Source organism: Diadema setosum, chromosome 5, assembly GCF_964275005.1.
Source record: "Diadema setosum chromosome 5, eeDiaSeto1, whole genome shotgun sequence".
Classification (NCBI taxonomy): Eukaryota; Metazoa; Echinodermata; class Echinoidea; order Diadematoida; family Diadematidae; genus Diadema; species Diadema setosum.
In genome coordinates, this window is record NC_092689.1 from 20,716,779 (window position 1) to 20,736,661 (window position 19,883).

Genomic DNA, 19,883 nt, shown 5'->3' on the forward strand with positions numbered 1-19,883 from the left:
TGTCATAGCCGTTCAAAACTCAAACCAACACCATGGACAAGAAACTGAATAGTTAGAAGCGCCTTCATCAGGTTTAATGGTGCTCTCCTTTGTGAATCAGTTTGATATTAATGGGATGTCATCGATGTAAACATCATCCTCATCATCATCATAATCCATGTGTTCATTGCCCAAAACAGAAATCTCATCTAAATGAGAGAAAATCATCATTAATCAGTACCAAACAAATACCAGCAAAGGTGGAACAAGTTAATTGTATAAATTACAAATGAATTGTACTTTTAGTTGAACCTTTTTTACAGGTAGTAGGTTTTTTGGTAGTATAATACAGACACTTGTGTACTCACTGCCTTTGAGCAACTGCAGTGTCTTAAAAATACAGTAGAAAGATAGAAAACCAGATAACTTTACTGAAAGGAATGAGTTTGCAACACCAAACTTTGACGAAAATAACCAATGTCTAATCCCTTTTTGTCAGGAGGAGAAGACAGTTCCAAATTCAGGTTAAAAAAACAAGAAGAAGAACAAAATATAACCTGAGGAGTTGGAAAGAAGTAGAATTTGAATGTATTTGAATGGTATACTCTGTAGTCCCGATTGCTCAAAATCTATGTTCAAATGTAAGTGAAAAATTATATGTGTAAATGCTTAATTTTGACTAAGCATATGATTAATGGGAATTGCATTTGGATACACCTTTTTTTTTTTTTTTTTTTTTTTTTTTTTTTTTTTACGAGAGTTCCATAACCTGGATTATTTTGCCAACTGGTTTAGTAGTCAAGGCTCTTGGTTTGAGACCTGAAAATTTACTTACATATACGTTACACCTCACTGACTAATGAAGAATAGGCTTACCAATTGCAGTATGTGGCAAGTTACCTGAACCACTTTTCCGGCCCACCATCTTTCATCTTCGCAGCTCTGCCTGGTTGCAGATTTGTCTTGCCATGCCAAACGTCACTGGATGATACTGTGTTGAAGGAGCCATCCTTCTTCCACTAGACAATCATCAGTGTCTCTTGTGCTTTCTCCATCATACCTATGAAAATAAAGAATGTTGGTAAATGGATGAATTAGAAACTTCATGCAAAATATGTTTAGTTACTCATGTTAGCTACATGCATGCTGAAAAATATCAGATCTGTTTTATTTATTCATATATTATTTTTTAATGTATTATATTGCAGTTTACACGACGAAGGAACAATTCATCAATACTGTCAACTATTTCACATCACCCTCTGAGTCCAACGAAACTAGACATTCTGGAGTCTAGACTACTAGTAGAAGTAGTAAGCTAAGAATTTGAAATCCCTACCCAACCCTGCTCTAACATTTGTAGATGTAAACGGCTACATTAGGATACCTGTGTGTAGATCTAGATCCGAGGGGCAGATCTAAACTCTAGTAACTACTAACAATGATGTAGGTTTTTTTTTTTTTTTTGGGGGGGGGGAATAAGAGTGTATAAATAGACTTGGATCGAGATCTAGATGACCTTGTCTAGACTATGCTATGGACGTCCTAATTCATTAGTTTTTGTAGGTGGTCTACAACATCAGAAATTCCAATGTAATCACAAAACACATGTTCTATATGTTGTCATCTAGTTCTAGGACCTGGTCTATCTAAACTTTGATAGACTCATGACCTATATAGCCTAGGCAAAGGCTCAACACTAGTTCTGAATCAGAGTACATATTCTATTGGAATCTCCTTAATGTTAGTCATCCTCTTTGATCTGATTTTAAAGTACACTTTCACTAGACCAGAGCCTAGTCTTGGAATTGTTTGCTCTAAAGAACAAACAAACATACAAGACACACAACATCTCTAGAGCTACCAATAGCAAACCCTATTTTTACTAGTGACATTACATAAATATCTGAAGTCTACACATTAGACTTGTCTCTCTTTCATTTCATTTATTCTTTTTTATTCTTTATTTATATATATATTCATTTAAATATGTACCTAATAGGGCCTATATATTTTTGGTTTGGAATGCTAAGGATGAATCAGATGAGTTAATCATGACGCGATGGGGCGTGGAAGTCTAACAATAACAATTTACTCGGTAACTCTATCTTGTGACCCTCATGTGTTTATTTGTCGGTTAGAGATCTACACCCTGGGCCCTGTGTAGAACAACTGAATAGTGATAGATAATCAAACTAGAAATCTTATTGAAGGATGTAGGTCTGCAAGAATCTTCAGCTTATTGAAGGAGGCAAACTTTACCAGAAGAAGGGTAAGATTGAATAAGCCTCAAACTGTTAGACCGAACGATTGAGTGGGCTCCAACGTATTACATACGTAGATGCCCTCTACTAATAAGTTAGAGGCAATAAAGCTAACTGTTCAGCGTTAGATCGTCCATGGTCTAGGTCCCTAGATAAGATAATCTACCTAGGCCAAGTGTGGATATCTAGATCAACTGTAGAATTGTTCCAACTCGTGATGTTTCTATTATGGGTTGTTAGTACTACGTACTTTGATAAAGCCATGATGAGACAATAAACAGCATACATCATTTACATGGTACGTCAGGACGTCCTTCGTTGTCTGATCTAACTTAGATTTAGACATGTCATAGAAACTACCTTGTAGGCCTGCATCCGTAAGCGTATGAAAAGGGACACTGCCTAGGAAACATAAAAACATGCATATGGGACTGTAGTGTTTATCGCAACTTTTTATATGAGTTTAAACTGACTAGAAATACAATTGATTGATCAATCACGGTCAAAATATCATATTCTCTATTTAGGGCATCGATATACGTACAAATAAACTTGTACAATTATAAAGTGATTGCCGTTATTTTAAAAAGTAACTCACTGGTGCAGTGGATCGGACGACACTTTCCGCACAACGCCTCTCTGCTTTGCGCAATCTTGTGCTTTGCGCAATCTTGTGCTTTGCGCAATCTTGTGCTTTGCGTCAGAGTGACAAGGGCGTAAGGCGCGTATCGCCCGTCTGCTTAATAAAAAAAGTGGCGAGATCTATGCTAATGTCCTTTTACTTTAGAGTATTACATAATAACTAGGTCACTTTGGAGAATTCTGATTACATCACATGATAGAGCTTTTAATTCTCTATCAGATGGCATGAAAAACTCAAAATCGAGTTTGGGGCTGAAAATCATGGTATCGCCATTCTGCCAGCCGCATGACAATTTCATTTTGTGTAGCCTAACTGTGTATCCTACTGTATGTACATATCAAGAACAGTTTGCAAACATTAATTGCTGTTTTTTGATATACTGTACAAGCATACAGTAGACATAGAATCGTAAACGAAAGGGTGGGGTAAACCATGAGATAGTGGCACCCCTGTACAATGTTCACATCTAAACATGATGGTCCACACATTTTCTATTCAACTGAGTGCCAGTGATGCCAGATACAAGTATGAACATGAAAATGGTTATTGGAAAACAAATTGGCATTAAATGAGTACATTATGGTAATGCCAGTGAAAATACATACATGATGTAGGCCTACTGTAAAAATGGAAATTTTCATGGTATTGAAATGTTTGTGTATTTCGCACAACCAGGAAAGCAGGAAAATAAAAGCATGTGAATATTTTTTGCTTGCCATATATTCCAATAGTTGATGTCTTGATTTTGCTGAATTGAAACACAGGAAACTTTTCTTACCCGGCTGAGCACGAAAAATTAATTGCGCAAAAGTATTCACTTTTACAGTACTTTAGGAACAACAGTTAAATCATTGTGCAGAGTACATGAAGTAAAAAGCTGTGTGAAATAGATCATTATAGTTTGATTTATATATATATGTGTGTATATATATGTATATATATCATAAACTCAAATTGTATTGAATTTTAATATCCATATATATAAGTGTATATGTATGTACACATATATATATATATATATGTATATATATATGTGACCGTGCATCACAAAACGAACAAAAAGTCGCACACAGTGATTTTGCGTGAGGACTTAAAATAGGTGAAATGGGTCAACCTAGTTGATCTTGACTTTTTCATATTTTCTGAAAGAGTAAGTCTTCTTCTACATTATGTTAAAATTTGGGATCATAAAACGGTCAGGAAAGTGTGTTTTTTAGCAGTTTATCTCGAACATCTTTGGTAGAATATTGTGATTAGATGTGTCTTTAGAGTCCAATTTTCATTTCTGAGAAACCTTGCACACACTCTTCACTTTCAACTCTAATAACTTTTGAAAGGATGACGCTACTGCTTTGAAAGTTGGCATTAATTATGGACAGAGTGTTTATAAGGCATGATCAATTTCAGTTCAATTTGATAATCCCTTCATTGTTGTGACTCCGGTGGTTTACTTCCTGTATTTTGTCCCATTCATCGCACAGGCAGCACGGCTTGGTAAAGATTAAGCGCTTGAATACACACTGTACTTCGGAGCCTCTTTTCTCAGTTCACACTTTTCCTGAGTGTGTGCTTTCTTTCCAATATTTATATAGGTTAGGAGAATCCATTTGAATTGAGTTATACATCATTTTAAAGCTTAGAGTCTGCTCTTTCAGAATCTGCCCTTAACTAAAAATCCATGTCTGGCGACTTTTTGTGTGTTTTGTGGTGCAGGGTCACATATATATGGATAGATAGATTTAGAGAGAGAGAGAGAGAGAGAGAGAGAGAGAGAATAATTTCCCCTTGTAGACTGTACGTTGTCCAAACAGTATCTGGTGTCATCATTTGAAGTGTAACCATTGTTGATTTTCTATCACTTGCTCTCTACATTGTACTTTATTTCTCTGCAGTCTCTGTTCTGCAATAACAGTGTGTATTACATTAGTGATACAAAATACACACATTTTTTTTTTTTTTTTTTTACCTGATGAGGTACATAAAGTATCATACCATTTCATATTTCATGCATACATTATGTACATCAACAACCCATATGATTTGAATATCCCCATAATGCATGTGCAAGAGAAACAGTGACAGCTGTCCTCTTAACATCAGCTATTGATTTCCTTTCTCTGACTCAGTCCCTCCTGCTTGTAGCATTATACAAGCAGCATCCCCCCTGAAGCTGAATTGGAAGATTCTGTGACACTGCATCGTTATCGACCACTTCTCGACCTCCCCTCTCCACCTAACCAGAGTGTGCATGCCTAATTAATGAGATGATGGTGGAGATTACTAAATTATGCCCAAGCCCAAGTGTGTGAAGTACGACAAAGAGAAAATTTCACCCAGAGACTTTTAATAAACAGAGCAGAGTCAGAACAGATGCGAGTCTATCAGGTTCAGGCTCTCTTGTGATGAATTTTGTACAGCTATAACCACTGACAGTGAACTGCACGGATGCATGCATGTAGCACAGAGCAGCAGATGACTGTTGTCTTACAGAGAGGTTTACATGCAATACGTGGGGAACCTGACAGTGGCTATCAAAAGACGTCATCCTTCACAGATGCCTCAGCCAGGAATTGCACACACTATTACATGACGGCTGTCTGACTGAGCAATTTTTAATGTGCTTCCACTATTGAGTGTGAAACTGCATCCTAAAGGATTCCTTTGCACCTCTAGACGTCAGTGTCTGCAAAGAATTATTGCATCCTAACCTGCCATTTTTTCTCTGCTGAGATGTGTTCTGCAATGTGCCTAGTCTACGGGAGCAGATAGTGGTTATTTTAGCATCCCGGTGCAGCTGTGAGCGGTTACTGCGTGTACATGTATGTTTGACAAAGCGGTAGTGTGTAAACGTAGAAGGCATACATTTTGTACACGTATGCAATGAATATGTTGTACAGAGGTACATGTACTGCATTTTGTCTCCCATTGTACACTGTAGTGCTCAGGTTGTTTCTTGTGCTGTAAACTTGTATATTTGATTGCCTCATCTGTATTTATTTTATTGATAAATTTTAGTCTCATGACTGCATTGTAGTTGTGGATTTATTATAGTATTCCATCATTTTAAATGCTTTATAGTGTAGCAGATGGCCGGGGCAGCAGTGTTTGGAAATTTGAAAACATGCTCCTGTAGAGGATTCATATTGACTGCATGACTATTATCATGTTCAGAATTCTTTGCATTTATGACAGTTATCTTGTGACATTCTCCTCCCGTAGCCAACAATATTTCAACAGAATGATGATGACTAAAATATGACTATTCAGATGCTAGTGTGGTTTGTGTACCTGTTATGTGAGGAGATGCTATGCCCACTTCCAGACTTTATTTTGGCACTTTCGGCGAGTTCACATTTCTTTCCTGTGTGATCATTGACTTTTGAAAAGTATAGTGGAGCATTTATTTTCTCTTTTCTGTGGCAAAAGTGTGTCATTCTCTTTGATACACTGTATCAATCCAATAATCGTTTTAAAACAAATTCTTCAAGTTGTACAGATAGCAAGTGGTATAGTTATTGGAGTCAATATTCTCATCAGCGAAGTGTCTGTAACAAACCCTTCATTTATTTATTTTTTTTTTTTTTTGTTGTTTTTGTGAATTAAATTGTCATTGTGACCCAAAGAGTGTTTAATGCCACAGTTTGGGAGGCACCATGAATTGGAAACTTTACCTGTTGACATATCACATCCACTTACACCTGTGTATATTTGGTGAGATTTTTCATTTTCTCTTCTGATTAACATATTGCTGCTTCACAAACAGAACACCATGGCTTTTTGTCAGATTTCTTTTATACTGACTATTCGTCGGTGTTACGCACTGCTCCGGGTTTCTTCAGCTAACAAGCGGGGGAAAAAAAAAAGGTCTTTTAAGCGCAACTTTCTGATTCCACTTCAGCAGACAAGCAACAACAACAAAAAAAAACAACCCCCCCCAAAAAAAAGCCACTCTGGAACAACTTGCAATCCATGAACCACATTATTATTTTTTTTCTGGTATCACTTTCGGGGTAAAAAAAAGGGAGAGGATGGGGGTAAAAAAAAGGGAGAGGATGGGGCCCAAAGTGGTTACACCCTATGTATTGTGAACAAAACAGTTTCTAAAGAAATTAATCAATTTAAGCAAAGTTGTGTTTGATTTGTGATGGTCAATAAAATTGTAGCAAAAAAAAAAGGCAAAGGTTTGTTCAGCAAAGCTTTATAGAATTGTGTTCTAAAGTAAAAACAGTCGCTAAAACAATGCAGAATTTATATGCAGGTCAGTTTTCATCAACTACACAAATGTAGTCTGTTGATGATTGGTTACACCATCTGTAATAGTCCAGAAGCGACAATCAACCCCTCCCCCCCCCCCCTTGATCATCGTCTAGCAAAGTTAGCATTGCATATATGCACACACACACGTATGCGTAGATACATGTAGCTACAAATTTGTAGCTGCAGCAAATTGTTCATAGAGATATGATAGGTATAATGCTCTATGTATGCGTAGATACATGTAGCTACAAATTTGTAGCTGCAGCAAATTGTTCATAGAGATATGATAGGTATAATGCTCTATGTAGGTGACTTTGCAATGAAAACCCTGCGAAATTGAAATCATACACTTTTTGATGCAGCGATTTATTTTTCTCTACAGCATAGTATTTGACTATTAAATTTAGTAAGGATCTCGGAATTCACACACATCAGGAAATGGTAAAAGTGTACACTACAAACTGCAATAAATGCAACCATAAAAGCTCCTTGCCAACAAACTCAGAACAGCTTTTGATGATCTCATACTCCTACTAATTGATTTCAGCATAAACGTGATTTTATTTTTCGAACAAGCGAATTCTGTGTATATCAAGGTATCTTGGCCATTTTGATCTTAAAGTACCAGTAGTGTCCTGTAAAACTTCATTACTCATGTATTTGATACATATTTGCGTCTTTTAACATACTTTTCAATACTAATACCTCCTGATCTACAGACGATGCGGTATGGTTATTTGCTGGGATTTATTGTGGCTAATTTCAGACTAGCCTTGTCCACCATGATTTAAAACTGAATAATGAATGAAAATCAAATGCAAGTTTCCTCTTGCAACAGAACACAAGAATGAAATGCAATTTGCGGGAGATACTTGTGTTTGATGTGAGTTTGCATTTGATTGCAAGTTGAGTTTCTAGCAATGGGGCCCAGAAGTGGCTATCACCTCCAAATCAATGTAGCAACACCACCAATGATCTGGAAGCACTTACAGCCATTGTTAATCCCACAAACTCTTCAAATATTTTGTTGACAAAATGGCCAACTGTGTAACCAGCAGTTTCACCTTTAATGCATCAGATTATAAGACAGTGCCCAGATATCTATGAAAAAAAGTGAGCCAGTAATTTCACAGGCATGTGCTCATTTCACCAATTCAAATTTCACTATGCTTCTTCAAATGTTACTTGATAAACTGATTGTTCAAACAGAATAAATAAATGATGGCAAAGAAATACAATTCTTTTGATACCAGCATACATCATTGTGAAGAAATATCCTGGGCATGTATATCCATGACCAATATGTTAATGTGACTACCATGCATCAGCACAGGAGGGATGTGATGTTTGCTAATTGCTCCTTTAATTAAAGTTATTGTGTAATTGATATTACAAATTACCCCAACAGTGTTAATGTGAGAGTTCTGAATTTAGCAAAGATAAACCACAGGGCCATGTATAATAGTTCACACTCTGGAAAATATCTTGTTTTCAATCAGTGGCCTGTCAATTCCTGTTGGTTTATAGCCAGTGATATGTTTATGGAAGTAATGTCTGTGATTTTTTTCCCCCTCACAGATATTGATGTATTGCTAACCAAGTCCATCCAACCTTAGAAGGAACGCTTACCTGTAACCATGGCAACCTCCTACCTGACTCGTCACCTGATGGAAGGGGCGGCACCGGACAGTGAAGTCGCACAGGCTGCAGAAGGCCAGGGTGGGTCGGCAGCTGCCAACCCCTCAGCTTCCCCTGCAGCTTCCCCTGCAGCTACAGGAGCTTCAGGAGGCGGTGGTGCAGGATCAAAGATTGCTGATATGGCAGGAAATGTCAAGGACAAGATTGGTGATCTTGTCTCCAAGATTCCTCGTGAGTACATCATATTTACTTTTGTACTTTTTAATTATTTTGTAGTAAATCAAGACGTTATGCAGCCTAATCTCATTAAAATCATTATGAATACATAATGTAGGAAAGTGAGGTCATGAAGCCAATGATAAAATTCAGTATGAAAAGTACTTGTGCCAACAGCTGTCATAAATTTAGTCCTATCTTGTTGCAGCCAGCTCAGTTAACAGATGTGAAGAAACCATTCTAATTGTGCTTCTAATCATACTGTAAGATTGTCTCAATCCGTTGAGGACCGGTCCCGATTACCCGAGTATACTCGGGCAAGTGTATATGAGAAATGCATGTTGCAGCAAAATCAGCCCATCCTCAATGGGTTGACAGTGCATGATATGAAAGCTTAGTACATATACTACAAACAGATAACATTCCTAGTCAGTAGTGATATCGCAAACCAGTACATTGGCACATACACAGTATTATGCATTTTCTCTTGCCAATTTCTATTTTTTGTACAGTGTACAAACCAGTATGTTAGAAGTCTGATCTGCCTAGGCAACATACACTGTAAATGACAGTTTCAGAGCAAATCACTCAGGAGCCTATGTAAAAATGTATAGTACAAATTGTAGTTTCACATGCATGTAGAGCGATGGAGAAACTCAGTTGGATTCACTGTGTTCTTCCAGTCAAACCACACTGATTATTTATTTAATACAAAAATCGCAACTACTTGTTGAAAAACATAACAAGAATGAAAATATAAAGTAATTGATCTTTCCTGGAGATAATCTCTTTCATGTTTTTGTTTCTGCATATATTTGTAGTTCCAACATGGGCAGTTGTTGCCATTGCAATCGCAGCTGGCCTTATCCTCCTGTGCTGCTGCTTCTGTATTTGTAAAAAATGTTGTTGCAAGAAGAGGAAAAAGAAAGATGCGAAGAAGGGTCTTAAAGGTGCAGTAGACCTCAAAAGTGTTCAGATGCTTGGAAACAGCTACAAAGAAAAGGTGAGTTTTCATTGTGCTTAGATGCTATACTGAACCTCCCACAGGTAATGAGGTATGCATATTGTGCACTTTTAGTACTATATAGGACACTGTCATGCTGTTCTTGCTGCAGATTCAGTTATAGTCATTCTTCCATAACCTTTTTTGTTTCTTTCTTTTTGGTTGCTGTTGTGGACTGATCTAAAAAGGTTTGTCGCTGCAAAGCCATGTAATCTGATTTTCTATGTTGGATAAAGGGCTTTGCTTTAGGATTATAACCTATGAGACATTCAAGCCAAGAAGACTGCAAGAGGAGATCTGCCTGAAATCATTAGACATTCGATAGTTTTTGAAAATGTAAAAGTTTAATGCCTTGACTACCACTCATGCAAATATCAAAGCTTAATGTTAGTTTGATAGAAACTTGCAGTTTTCATCAAGAACACTATAGTTTTACTTGCTTGATTAATTCTACCTCTAAATCCCCTGGTGATTTTTGACAGAAACACAGTTATTTCATTGCTGCCAATATTTTGTTTGACTTTTGGAAATGAAGTGGGACAAAAGTTATGCCATTGGACAGCTTTCTAAATAATGGATTTTTTAATGGCAGGTCACATACATTGAAAGCAGATGGGTTACTGACATTGAATTGCAGGAAAAAGAGAATAACTGTGTAATCTATATATCTTCTCAAAGGTGAGGATTAGTACAGTATGTCATATATATAGTAATCTTAATGCTTTCATCAGCTTATTGCAGTACATTGTTCAGCATGCTTGGTCATGGGATTATGGATGAATTTAAAAGTGCAATGTATGTTATGATAAAGTGTTACCTTATGTTCTGACGGATTTCAGTGGTAGGAAATTATGTCATGCATTTAAAGCAAGAAAAATGAGAATCGATATTCATATTATGCATACATGTATAGTTAACATACTCATCTATTTACCACAGGAAGTTTCCCTCTACTACCTTTTGTGCTTTCATTATGTTCTAATCTTGTTATTAATGAGGTTACCAGTTTCCTTGTTTATAAAGTATTATTCCACTTGTTTTGCTATGAGTTCAAAGAGATAGTATGCTTGAGTGAGTTTTGCTAAAAAAAAAAAAAAAAACTCTCTGCCTTTATTCCTTTCATTTATCCTTCATATCCACTACTTGTTTCATTTTTAATTTTGCTTTCCAGTGTGAATCAATAAAACAGTTTTGATATTTGATATCAATGACTACCTCATGCAATAACAATGCCAATAACCCTATGTATCTTTACTAACTTCAGTGTATTGTACAATGTACATGTATGTATGCAATCTTTCCCCAGTGTGTGGTCATATCTACTAGTAGATCCATTTTCATCCCTACTTTCCTGTGTAATATTTATGTCAGAACAAGCTATTCATTCAAAAAGACACCATAAAATAAAAAGGTGTGACAGAAATCCCCTAAGATTCTGGAGGGATAGAGAGAGAGAGAGAGAGAGAGAGAGAAAGAAAGAAAGAAAGAAAGAGTGAAAGAGAGAGAGAGAGAGAGAGAGGAGGGAGGGATGGGGAGGGAGAGAGTAACGAAACAAGGGATCATGCAAACACTAAATGTATTGATTTTCAGGAGAAAATGTGAGTAAGACACTGATTCAGGTTTACAGTATTTCAGGTTACTGCTGGTTGTAAAATAATTGATGTGGTTTGGATTGAAATGGTTAAGGTTCATAGGTAAAGACAGATTTTTGACATTGCACTTTGCATGGTCTGAATAAAAGATATTATGTTTTACACATATTTCAGAATGGGTACACTTACTTGTAATTGAGAGGGGTATGGGGTCAAGCATTTCTCCCATTTATTAGTGGGGCTCTTGTAAATAAAGCAGTGGCATAAATTGGCCCATGCAAATCACCCCACATAAAACCCGGTATGTGAGCATAGAAAATGACATGCTGTTTCATTGTTTTTGCGAATGCATTACCAGAACAGGCCTTTTTATTAGGTGATCCGAGAATCCTCTCGGATCACCTTCTGTATCTGTACGGATTCTTTGTTGGTTCTTCTTCTTCTTCTTTATTTCTGGACAAAATTTGTGTAGAGGTTAGCTCAGAAAGTCCTCTTCCTATCAATTTCAAAATTATACCATATATGTATCATGTCCCAAAGACGACAGATCTAATGTATAATAGTGATCAGTCGACCGTGACGTCACTGTGACGTCATTATATGAAAACACATTCTCAATCATATCTCACTAATGGAATAGAGTTTTTCAATGAAATCTACGTCACATATATTTCAAGTTATGCGCATTCTACTCATATTCTCAAAATTCATATTTTCTCTTAAAACGTGCGCGTACGCGCGCGTTGAAATATTTGTATGCTCAAATCGAGCTCAAATTTTTTTTGCGCACGTTTCAGACCATTTGCAGCATTTTTTGAAAAATTGAAAAAATTGGACGGACGCGTACGCGCGCGCACATATACGCACGTACAGCTCATATGCAACAGAAATTTCCCGATTTTTTACATTTATCGGATGTCTGAAAAGTCAAGGAACATTTCTAGCAAGTTTCAAGTCAATCCGACTCAATATGACGTCATACGGGACTGTCAAAGTTGAAATTCCGCGCGCGCGTCAATGGCGATATACTGTACAACAATGCCCAAAAACCGCCAATTTTAAATCCGATTTTACTCGTCAGGATGGACGGTGACCCCCCATTTTCTTTACATATTCTGAAAGCTGATGAGTTGTACATGTCAGTTTATGGGTTGGCGATACTGAAAAAGTGATTAAAAGATATCAAATTTCTTAATAAAGTAAAAAAAGTAAATTTTCAAAATGACGTCATCAATTTTCAAGTTTACTTGGGCGTATCTCACTTATCCTCTGCCAATTTTCACTCAGATTTCAGTATGTTGTAGCTTATTAAATGTTCTTTCATTAATGTAATAACAACATTTTGATTGGATGGCGGCATCACCTCGTAAAAATGGATTAAAAGTAATCTTGTCAAATTTGACCAGTTTACGTGTTATCTCTATGGGAGAGCAGTTTTTCTGGCAGTGAAAATTGACATGACTATCTTTTTCGAGCATTAGCTCACTTATGTTTCGGTGAATTTTTCCCAGATTTTAGTATGTTGTAGCTGAGACTTTGGGCTATCGTAAGTGTGCCCTCCATTTTTTCATACGAGGCCGGCATCACGTCGAAAAACTTGGTTGAAAATGGCACGTGGCTTCGATGCAGCGTCATTTTGCTTAATACACAGGGCCTATGGAGCATGAAATAGGTCATTGCATAGCGCATCCGACTCGTAATCCTAAGGTCCCTGGTTCGAGCCTCACCCTTGCCAATATTTTTTTATTTTTTTTTGCAAACTCTTTTTTCTTCTTTTTCTTTATTTAGTCTTAATCTCCCTTCCTAACTTTATCTTTTTCTGATTTTTTAATGCTTCTCCTTCAAATTTCTATAAAATAACATAATTTTTTCTTTATTTTTCTTTCTTTCTACTACATTCTGTGCAATAGATGAAGAACAACAATGGTTATCAATCCCATATTTTGCACATGTTTAGTTCATGTCACGTACATTATTTCATAAAATAACAACTTCTTGATCGGACACCATCTTGGGTATGTAAATTAGGGTCAAAGGTCATAAATGTTTCATCCTGTATCTTGGTGAATACATGTCCTATCTTTACCATATTTTGCACACGTAAAGACCATGTTACAAGGATCATTTCACAAAATAACCACTTTTTGCTCAGATGCCATCTTGTCTGTGCAAAGTTGGGTCAAAGGTCATATGTACTTCTTCCTGTATCTTCGTTATGACGTGTTATCTGTATGGGAGGGAATTTTTCTAGATGTGAAAATTGACATGATTGTCTTTATCGACGACTAGCTCACTTACCCTTCGGTGAATTTCTTCCAGATTTTAGTATGTTGTAGCCAATTTAATACTCTTTAAGTTTTGTTCATCAAAATTTTAATCGGATGATGTCTTCACCTCGTGAAAATGGATATAATGTAACCTTGTCAAATTTAACCAGTTTACGTGTTATCTCTATGGGAGGGAATTTTTCTGGAAATGAAAATTGACATGACGGTCTTTATCGAGCACTAGCTCACTTACTCCTCGGTGAATTTCTCCCAGATTTTAATATGTTGTAGCTGAGACTTTGGGCTATCGTCAATATTCGCTCCATCTTTTCATACGACGCCGAGATCACGTCAAAAAACTTGGTTGAAATCAAACTTATCTTCGATGTATTGAGATATTTCTTTCTTTCTGCAACTTTCTTTGCAATAACTCTAGAAAAACAGCCCCTATCACCCCCATATTTTGCACATGTTTAGTTTATGTCACGTACATTATTTCATAAAATAACAACTACTTGATCAGACACCATCTTGGGTATGTAAATTAGGGTCAAAGGTCATAAATGTTTCAACCTGTATCTTGGTGAATACATGTCCTATCTTTCCAATATTTTGCACACGCAAAGACCATGTTACAAGAATCATTTCACAAAATAACCACTTTTTGCTCAGATGCCATCTTGGCTGTGCAAAGTTGGGTCAATGGTCAAATGTACTTCATTCTGTATCTTCGTTATAGTTTATACCAGGGAGGTACCTCCCTGGTTTATACCGAATTTGGTACCAAAGATGGTAGACCTGACTCTCTTTTGTAAATGAGAATCCAAATATCACACGGCCAATGTCTCTAAACACAGATGAAACCTATATGGTCATGCCTATTGCGATCAGGACTCGAATCATTGATTAAAAAAAAAAAATCGGATCACCTAATTTGTCAGTCTTGACAAATTCCGAGTCTAGTTTTGCTTTTGTCTTTGTTTGTTTGTTTGTTTGTTTTTTTCAAAATAGTCCTCTTTGGAGTGTGCAATACACATTACATCAAGTCACGATGCCCATGACCATGCCAAATAATGCGGAGAGATAAGGCAGCATTGCTAAATTGAACATGTAATTTTCAATGTCAATTGAGTGAGCAACATGTAGGCCTACCCCCCCCCCCCCGATACACTAAAACTTATGGCAACAATCATATTTCATCCACTTTTTCCAAACATCCCTTTATCCTCTGTCACATGAAAACACATGTTCACAAACATACACACATTACACATACAATTGCACACAGAGGAAGAGTATGGACCTTGTGTACATGTACAATGTATGGGTAAAGCAACTCTCCATTTCATGTATGCATGAGTATACAAGCTGGCAGCACGCAATTATGACCACCTATGCAATGCCACCCTCTTGTGTACTCTCACAAACTACATTGTATGTTCTACTGCCCAATGGCAAATGTTTAGACCAGAGTACCTGTGTTTGGGAGAATCTACACTGTATCATGGCTTGGTTAAAAAATGACTATTCTGACTGTGAACTGCAATCAGGATGATTGTTTCTGTGAATATAGTTAGCTCTAGAGAGTAATGACAGACAATGAATATGATAAAGCCAGCAAAAATATCTCAGTTGAGTGGTAAGATTATATGTAAACAGGTGTGTTTTTTTCAATTTAAATTTGTTGCACATAAGATTTGTTTCCACCATTCCGGACTATCAAGTGAGGATATGTATGCCTAAAATTAAATTCATATTCTTATATGGTCATTTTGCAACAGCAATTTTTCATTGCTGGCATGAAAGAGTAGTTAACAGTGATGCCATGATTTCGTATTATAAGAAAATCTATTTGAACATCATTGCCTTAATACAAACTTGGAGCTCTGTATGATACTGGAGAATTATAGCATACACATATATCATATGAAAAGATGAGTGATATCATGAGAAGAGGTTTGCCCTATGTCATGCCATCTGAAGATATGAGGCATTTTCTGGCTTATGTCTCTATGAATAGTGCAAGTCCTTAACATATTCTGCACATCCCTTGGTCCTTTCATCCATGCAAATAAAGCATACCCCCCCCCCCAAAAAAAAAAAAAAAAAAAAAAAAAAGAGAGATAAATACAAAAAAGTATTCTCGCAGAAGGACATTGTATACTCTGTTAAGCTACATGTATTTGCCTACATGTACCTATTAGTAATTAGTGCATGCTTTACATCGCCAGCCATTACTGAAAACCAAGCTCTCAGATTGGATGCTGCCGTTGTCACCCCTAGAATTTAAAGCTGTATTTTATTTCTATTTAACAAATACTCATCTTATCTAATGGAAATCAGAAGAGTCCCTAAACTACAGAATTTTTGTGCACAGTTTTTTCTTCAAGAGTTGTGAGACACATACTTTACATGTTACATGTGGAGAATCAGTGGATGCATTGGAAGATATCTGGGATTTTTTTCATTTACCATGAGTAACTTTTTTTTTCTATAAAGTATAATGAGTGCTTTATAAAAGTTTACTATTATTAATATAATTATTGTATTACTATGCAATATAACTCACTGTATGTAAAATCATTTTATGAATGTCAGTGGCAAAACATGATCAGAAGTGTAATGTGAAGTTCTATTATTTATCTGAAGGAATATTGCAATTATCAGCTCTTTGGGTAAAACTGTAATATCAACACCACTACTTGCCTTTACAGTACTCAAATTTCTGAAAAATACTTTGATTGTTTTGAAGAATCAATTTTTTTAAACTGTTTACTTCAATACAATTTAGCAAAGTGGTGTATTGCATTATGCATTTTTTAGATACAAAGGGAAGATACATAGTCCATTTTTCATGTAGCTTTCCATGTATATAATGGGGCATACATATGTACAGATGGACAAAATTGAACTGACATTGCATGCCCCCTGAAAGTCTGGAATTACATTATGCATGGACATGAGAGCATGAGTTTAAAAGGCATCATATGTTAGTGGTCACCATATGTGACTGAGTTTATTAAAGAGACAACCTTCCATATATATGCTTAGAATCAAGCTCGCCATACTTGAATCTTCTTTTGGGTTCCCAAGAAACTGATTTCCTAACATGCTTCACTATTAAGAGTCTAATTTCTTCCAGATTCTACATCATGCATCTTAATGTCACCTAGTGTCTTCATTTGTCGTATACTTTGTACACACATTTCAATAAACACACTCAAAAGAGCATGTTACCTTTTACAATACCAGCTTTCCTCCAAAGAAAAGACATCATACGTAAGAAAAGAAAACATACACTCTTTATGTGTGTTGTCTAGAGTAGATAGAGACTTATTAACATTCCTAGACCACCCTGACAATGACTGAAAATAATATGATTACATCATCTTAGACATAATTAGGAATGTTTATTATTTCCATGAAATAGAAAAGTTAAAGCAAAATTTAAACATTTCTTGAGAAACCTGCATGATATGTAAACTATTTCACATACCATGATGGATGTTTCTTTTTTCAGAATATTGTCAGCAAATTTTGCCATGGCCTTTAAAAATGTAATATTCATTCTCTGCAATATTAAAAATTGGTTGGAGAGTTTATGCTTCATTGCATGGTATGCATGGCATCTGGTGTGCTAAGTGCTTCTGAATATATTGACCTCCAATCATATCCACTGTAGCCATAACACTGTGGGCAGTACCGTTAATAGCAGGAGCCAACGTTTCATCATTAAGTTAAATGTGAAACTGTATTATACCCAAACTTGGAATATGCACCTGAAAGAAATATTAGAGTAAGAAATGAAACTTCTTTTTGATAATCATCAGTATATGCACCACATTTTGTGCTTGACTTTGTAGAGAATATCTAAGTTAAAGGGACTGTACAGTACTGGTTAAGGTGGGGATTCATGTTTTGAACATTCCTAAGTGAGATAATGAAAAGCCTCTTATAAAATATGAAAGAGCATGTAATTCTAAGAAGGATTTAACGTTTATTGTATGAAAATTGGTTTTCAAATGGCTGAGATATCGAAAAAAGTACTAATAATAAAAGGCGACATGCCACAACTTTATTAGGATCTTTTTGTTTCACCTTGTTTTTGGATATCTCAGCCATTTCAAAACCGATTTTCATTGAATAAACTTTTGATACCCCTTAGAATTGCATGATCTTTGACATCTCATAGAGTGATTTTTGAATATCTCGCAAAACGTTAAAAGCTAAATACTCACCTCAACCAGAACTGTACACACCCTTTAAGTTACACAAATCAAGTACTCTTCCTTAATTAGGTCACTGTTTGGGTCAAATCCATTAGCATCTCTCTCATTAAATCATTTTGATTGGATATGTGCACATATTTTCTTAGTGTACATGTGACTGAATATAGTTGTGTAATTAGTCCACACCAGTTTTATAGATGAGTTCAAGTTTCATGCAATGCTTCTTTTATAAAGGTCACAATGATAGCTACATGTAGTACCATACATAAAATACACATTTTATAGCTTACTTTAACACGTACGTATAACCAGGTAACTTAGAATATACAATTTTTCAAGTTCAAATATGAAATTGTCAGTGCGGAGGGTGAAATGAATATCTTCCATTTTGGCCATAAGCAATGCTTTATAATGTGCTGGGAAACATACCTATTAAAAAGCACTGTATACCCAAGTCAAGTAAAATTGCATAAAGCTTTAACCTAGTATAATGTACAAGTCTGCTTCTCTAAATTGTGCTAGAACCATGATGATTCCTTCATGAAATCCAGGAAAAAGAAAACTGATGTAATCAGACAGTTTTGGATTTATTGCAAGTGCAACATCTTATTGGGGGAAAAAAAAATCATGATATAAAAGTCACTGATACATTTAGAATTTGTATGTGCCATAGTCAATACTCTTTCAAGCTGTGTATTCTAGTGGTTTGTTTTGTCATGTGGAGAAATTGAGAAATACAGTCAAATCTGTCTATAGAGGCCACACAAGGGAGACGAAAAGAGTGGCCGTTATAGACAGGTGGCCACTATAGACAGGTTATCCAGCTCTGTGTGCATTGCCTACATGTACATGTGGATCATCGTTGTATTATACATCTATAAGTACTTACATGTACATTATGTATACTACGTATGCACACATGTGTTTCATGCACTGAACAGTGCCGGTGACTGTGAAATTGTTGCACAGTAGCATGTGTACAGTCGTGATTTTGACTGAATAAGTGATGAACGCAGCGGTGATGATCACTGAACATTGCTCAGGAATAACTGGCACGGCTAGAAAGCAGAAAAACACGCTGAATTATCTGCTCGGCTACAGCTCCATCTGGTCTGTGGTTGCTATAGACAGGTTAAAATCTACGGCGGGAAACAAAAATTGTGGCCACTGACCGCATTAGACAGGTGGCCGCTATACACAGGGTCTTTAACAGGGCTTTTCTCTCAGGGGTATTTTTCAGTGGCCGCTATAGACAGGTGGCCACTAAGGCAGGTTTGACTGTACCTGTATGATATGTTTGCTGAGACAGTTATGAGAAGAAAGGGAGCAAGAGTTATGAATGACTTTCAAATGCAGGTATAAAATTGCTGTAAACCAGAAATTTTTGTGTACATGAAACTTTCTTGAATTTTGTGAGGAGCCAAGATTTGCGAAAGTAAAATAATTGTGCATGCGAAAGTTTTGTATACAGAAAGCATTGAATTCCAGTACAGTGCTGTACACTGTACAAGTACAGTATACTGTACTAGTATGTGTACCATTACTATAGTGCACATTCAGTTTTGGTCTGTATTTTATATTAACCTGCAGTGTATGAACAAATCCCTGTATTACTACTATTTGGTACTACATGTAGTATACTATATGGTCGGCAATTTGTGAAAGTGCCATGCTGCCAGTGATTCTGACAAATTACAGTTTATTTTTTGTAAGGATATAATTTTACAAGCAGAGGCTTAAGGAGGCATGCAGTGCCACACCTGATCAGAATAAAGCGTAGCCAGGGTGCACTGGA

At 36.3% G+C, this 19,883-nt stretch overlaps 1 protein-coding gene across 1 annotated transcript in view; it reads left to right on the forward strand.

Moving 5' to 3' along the window:
* The window catches only part of LOC140228633 (synaptotagmin-1-like), an 80,713-nt gene that overhangs the window by 17,843 nt on the left and 42,987 nt on the right, over nucleotides 1–19,883 (forward strand). The window contains exons 2-3 of the mRNA XM_072308880.1: nucleotides 8,722–9,012; nucleotides 9,819–10,000. Coding sequence (XP_072164981.1) covers nucleotides 8,781–9,012; nucleotides 9,819–10,000 — 414 coding nt within the window. The 5' untranslated portion in view covers nucleotides 8,722–8,780. The remainder of the gene's footprint in view (nucleotides 1–8,721; nucleotides 9,013–9,818; nucleotides 10,001–19,883) is intronic.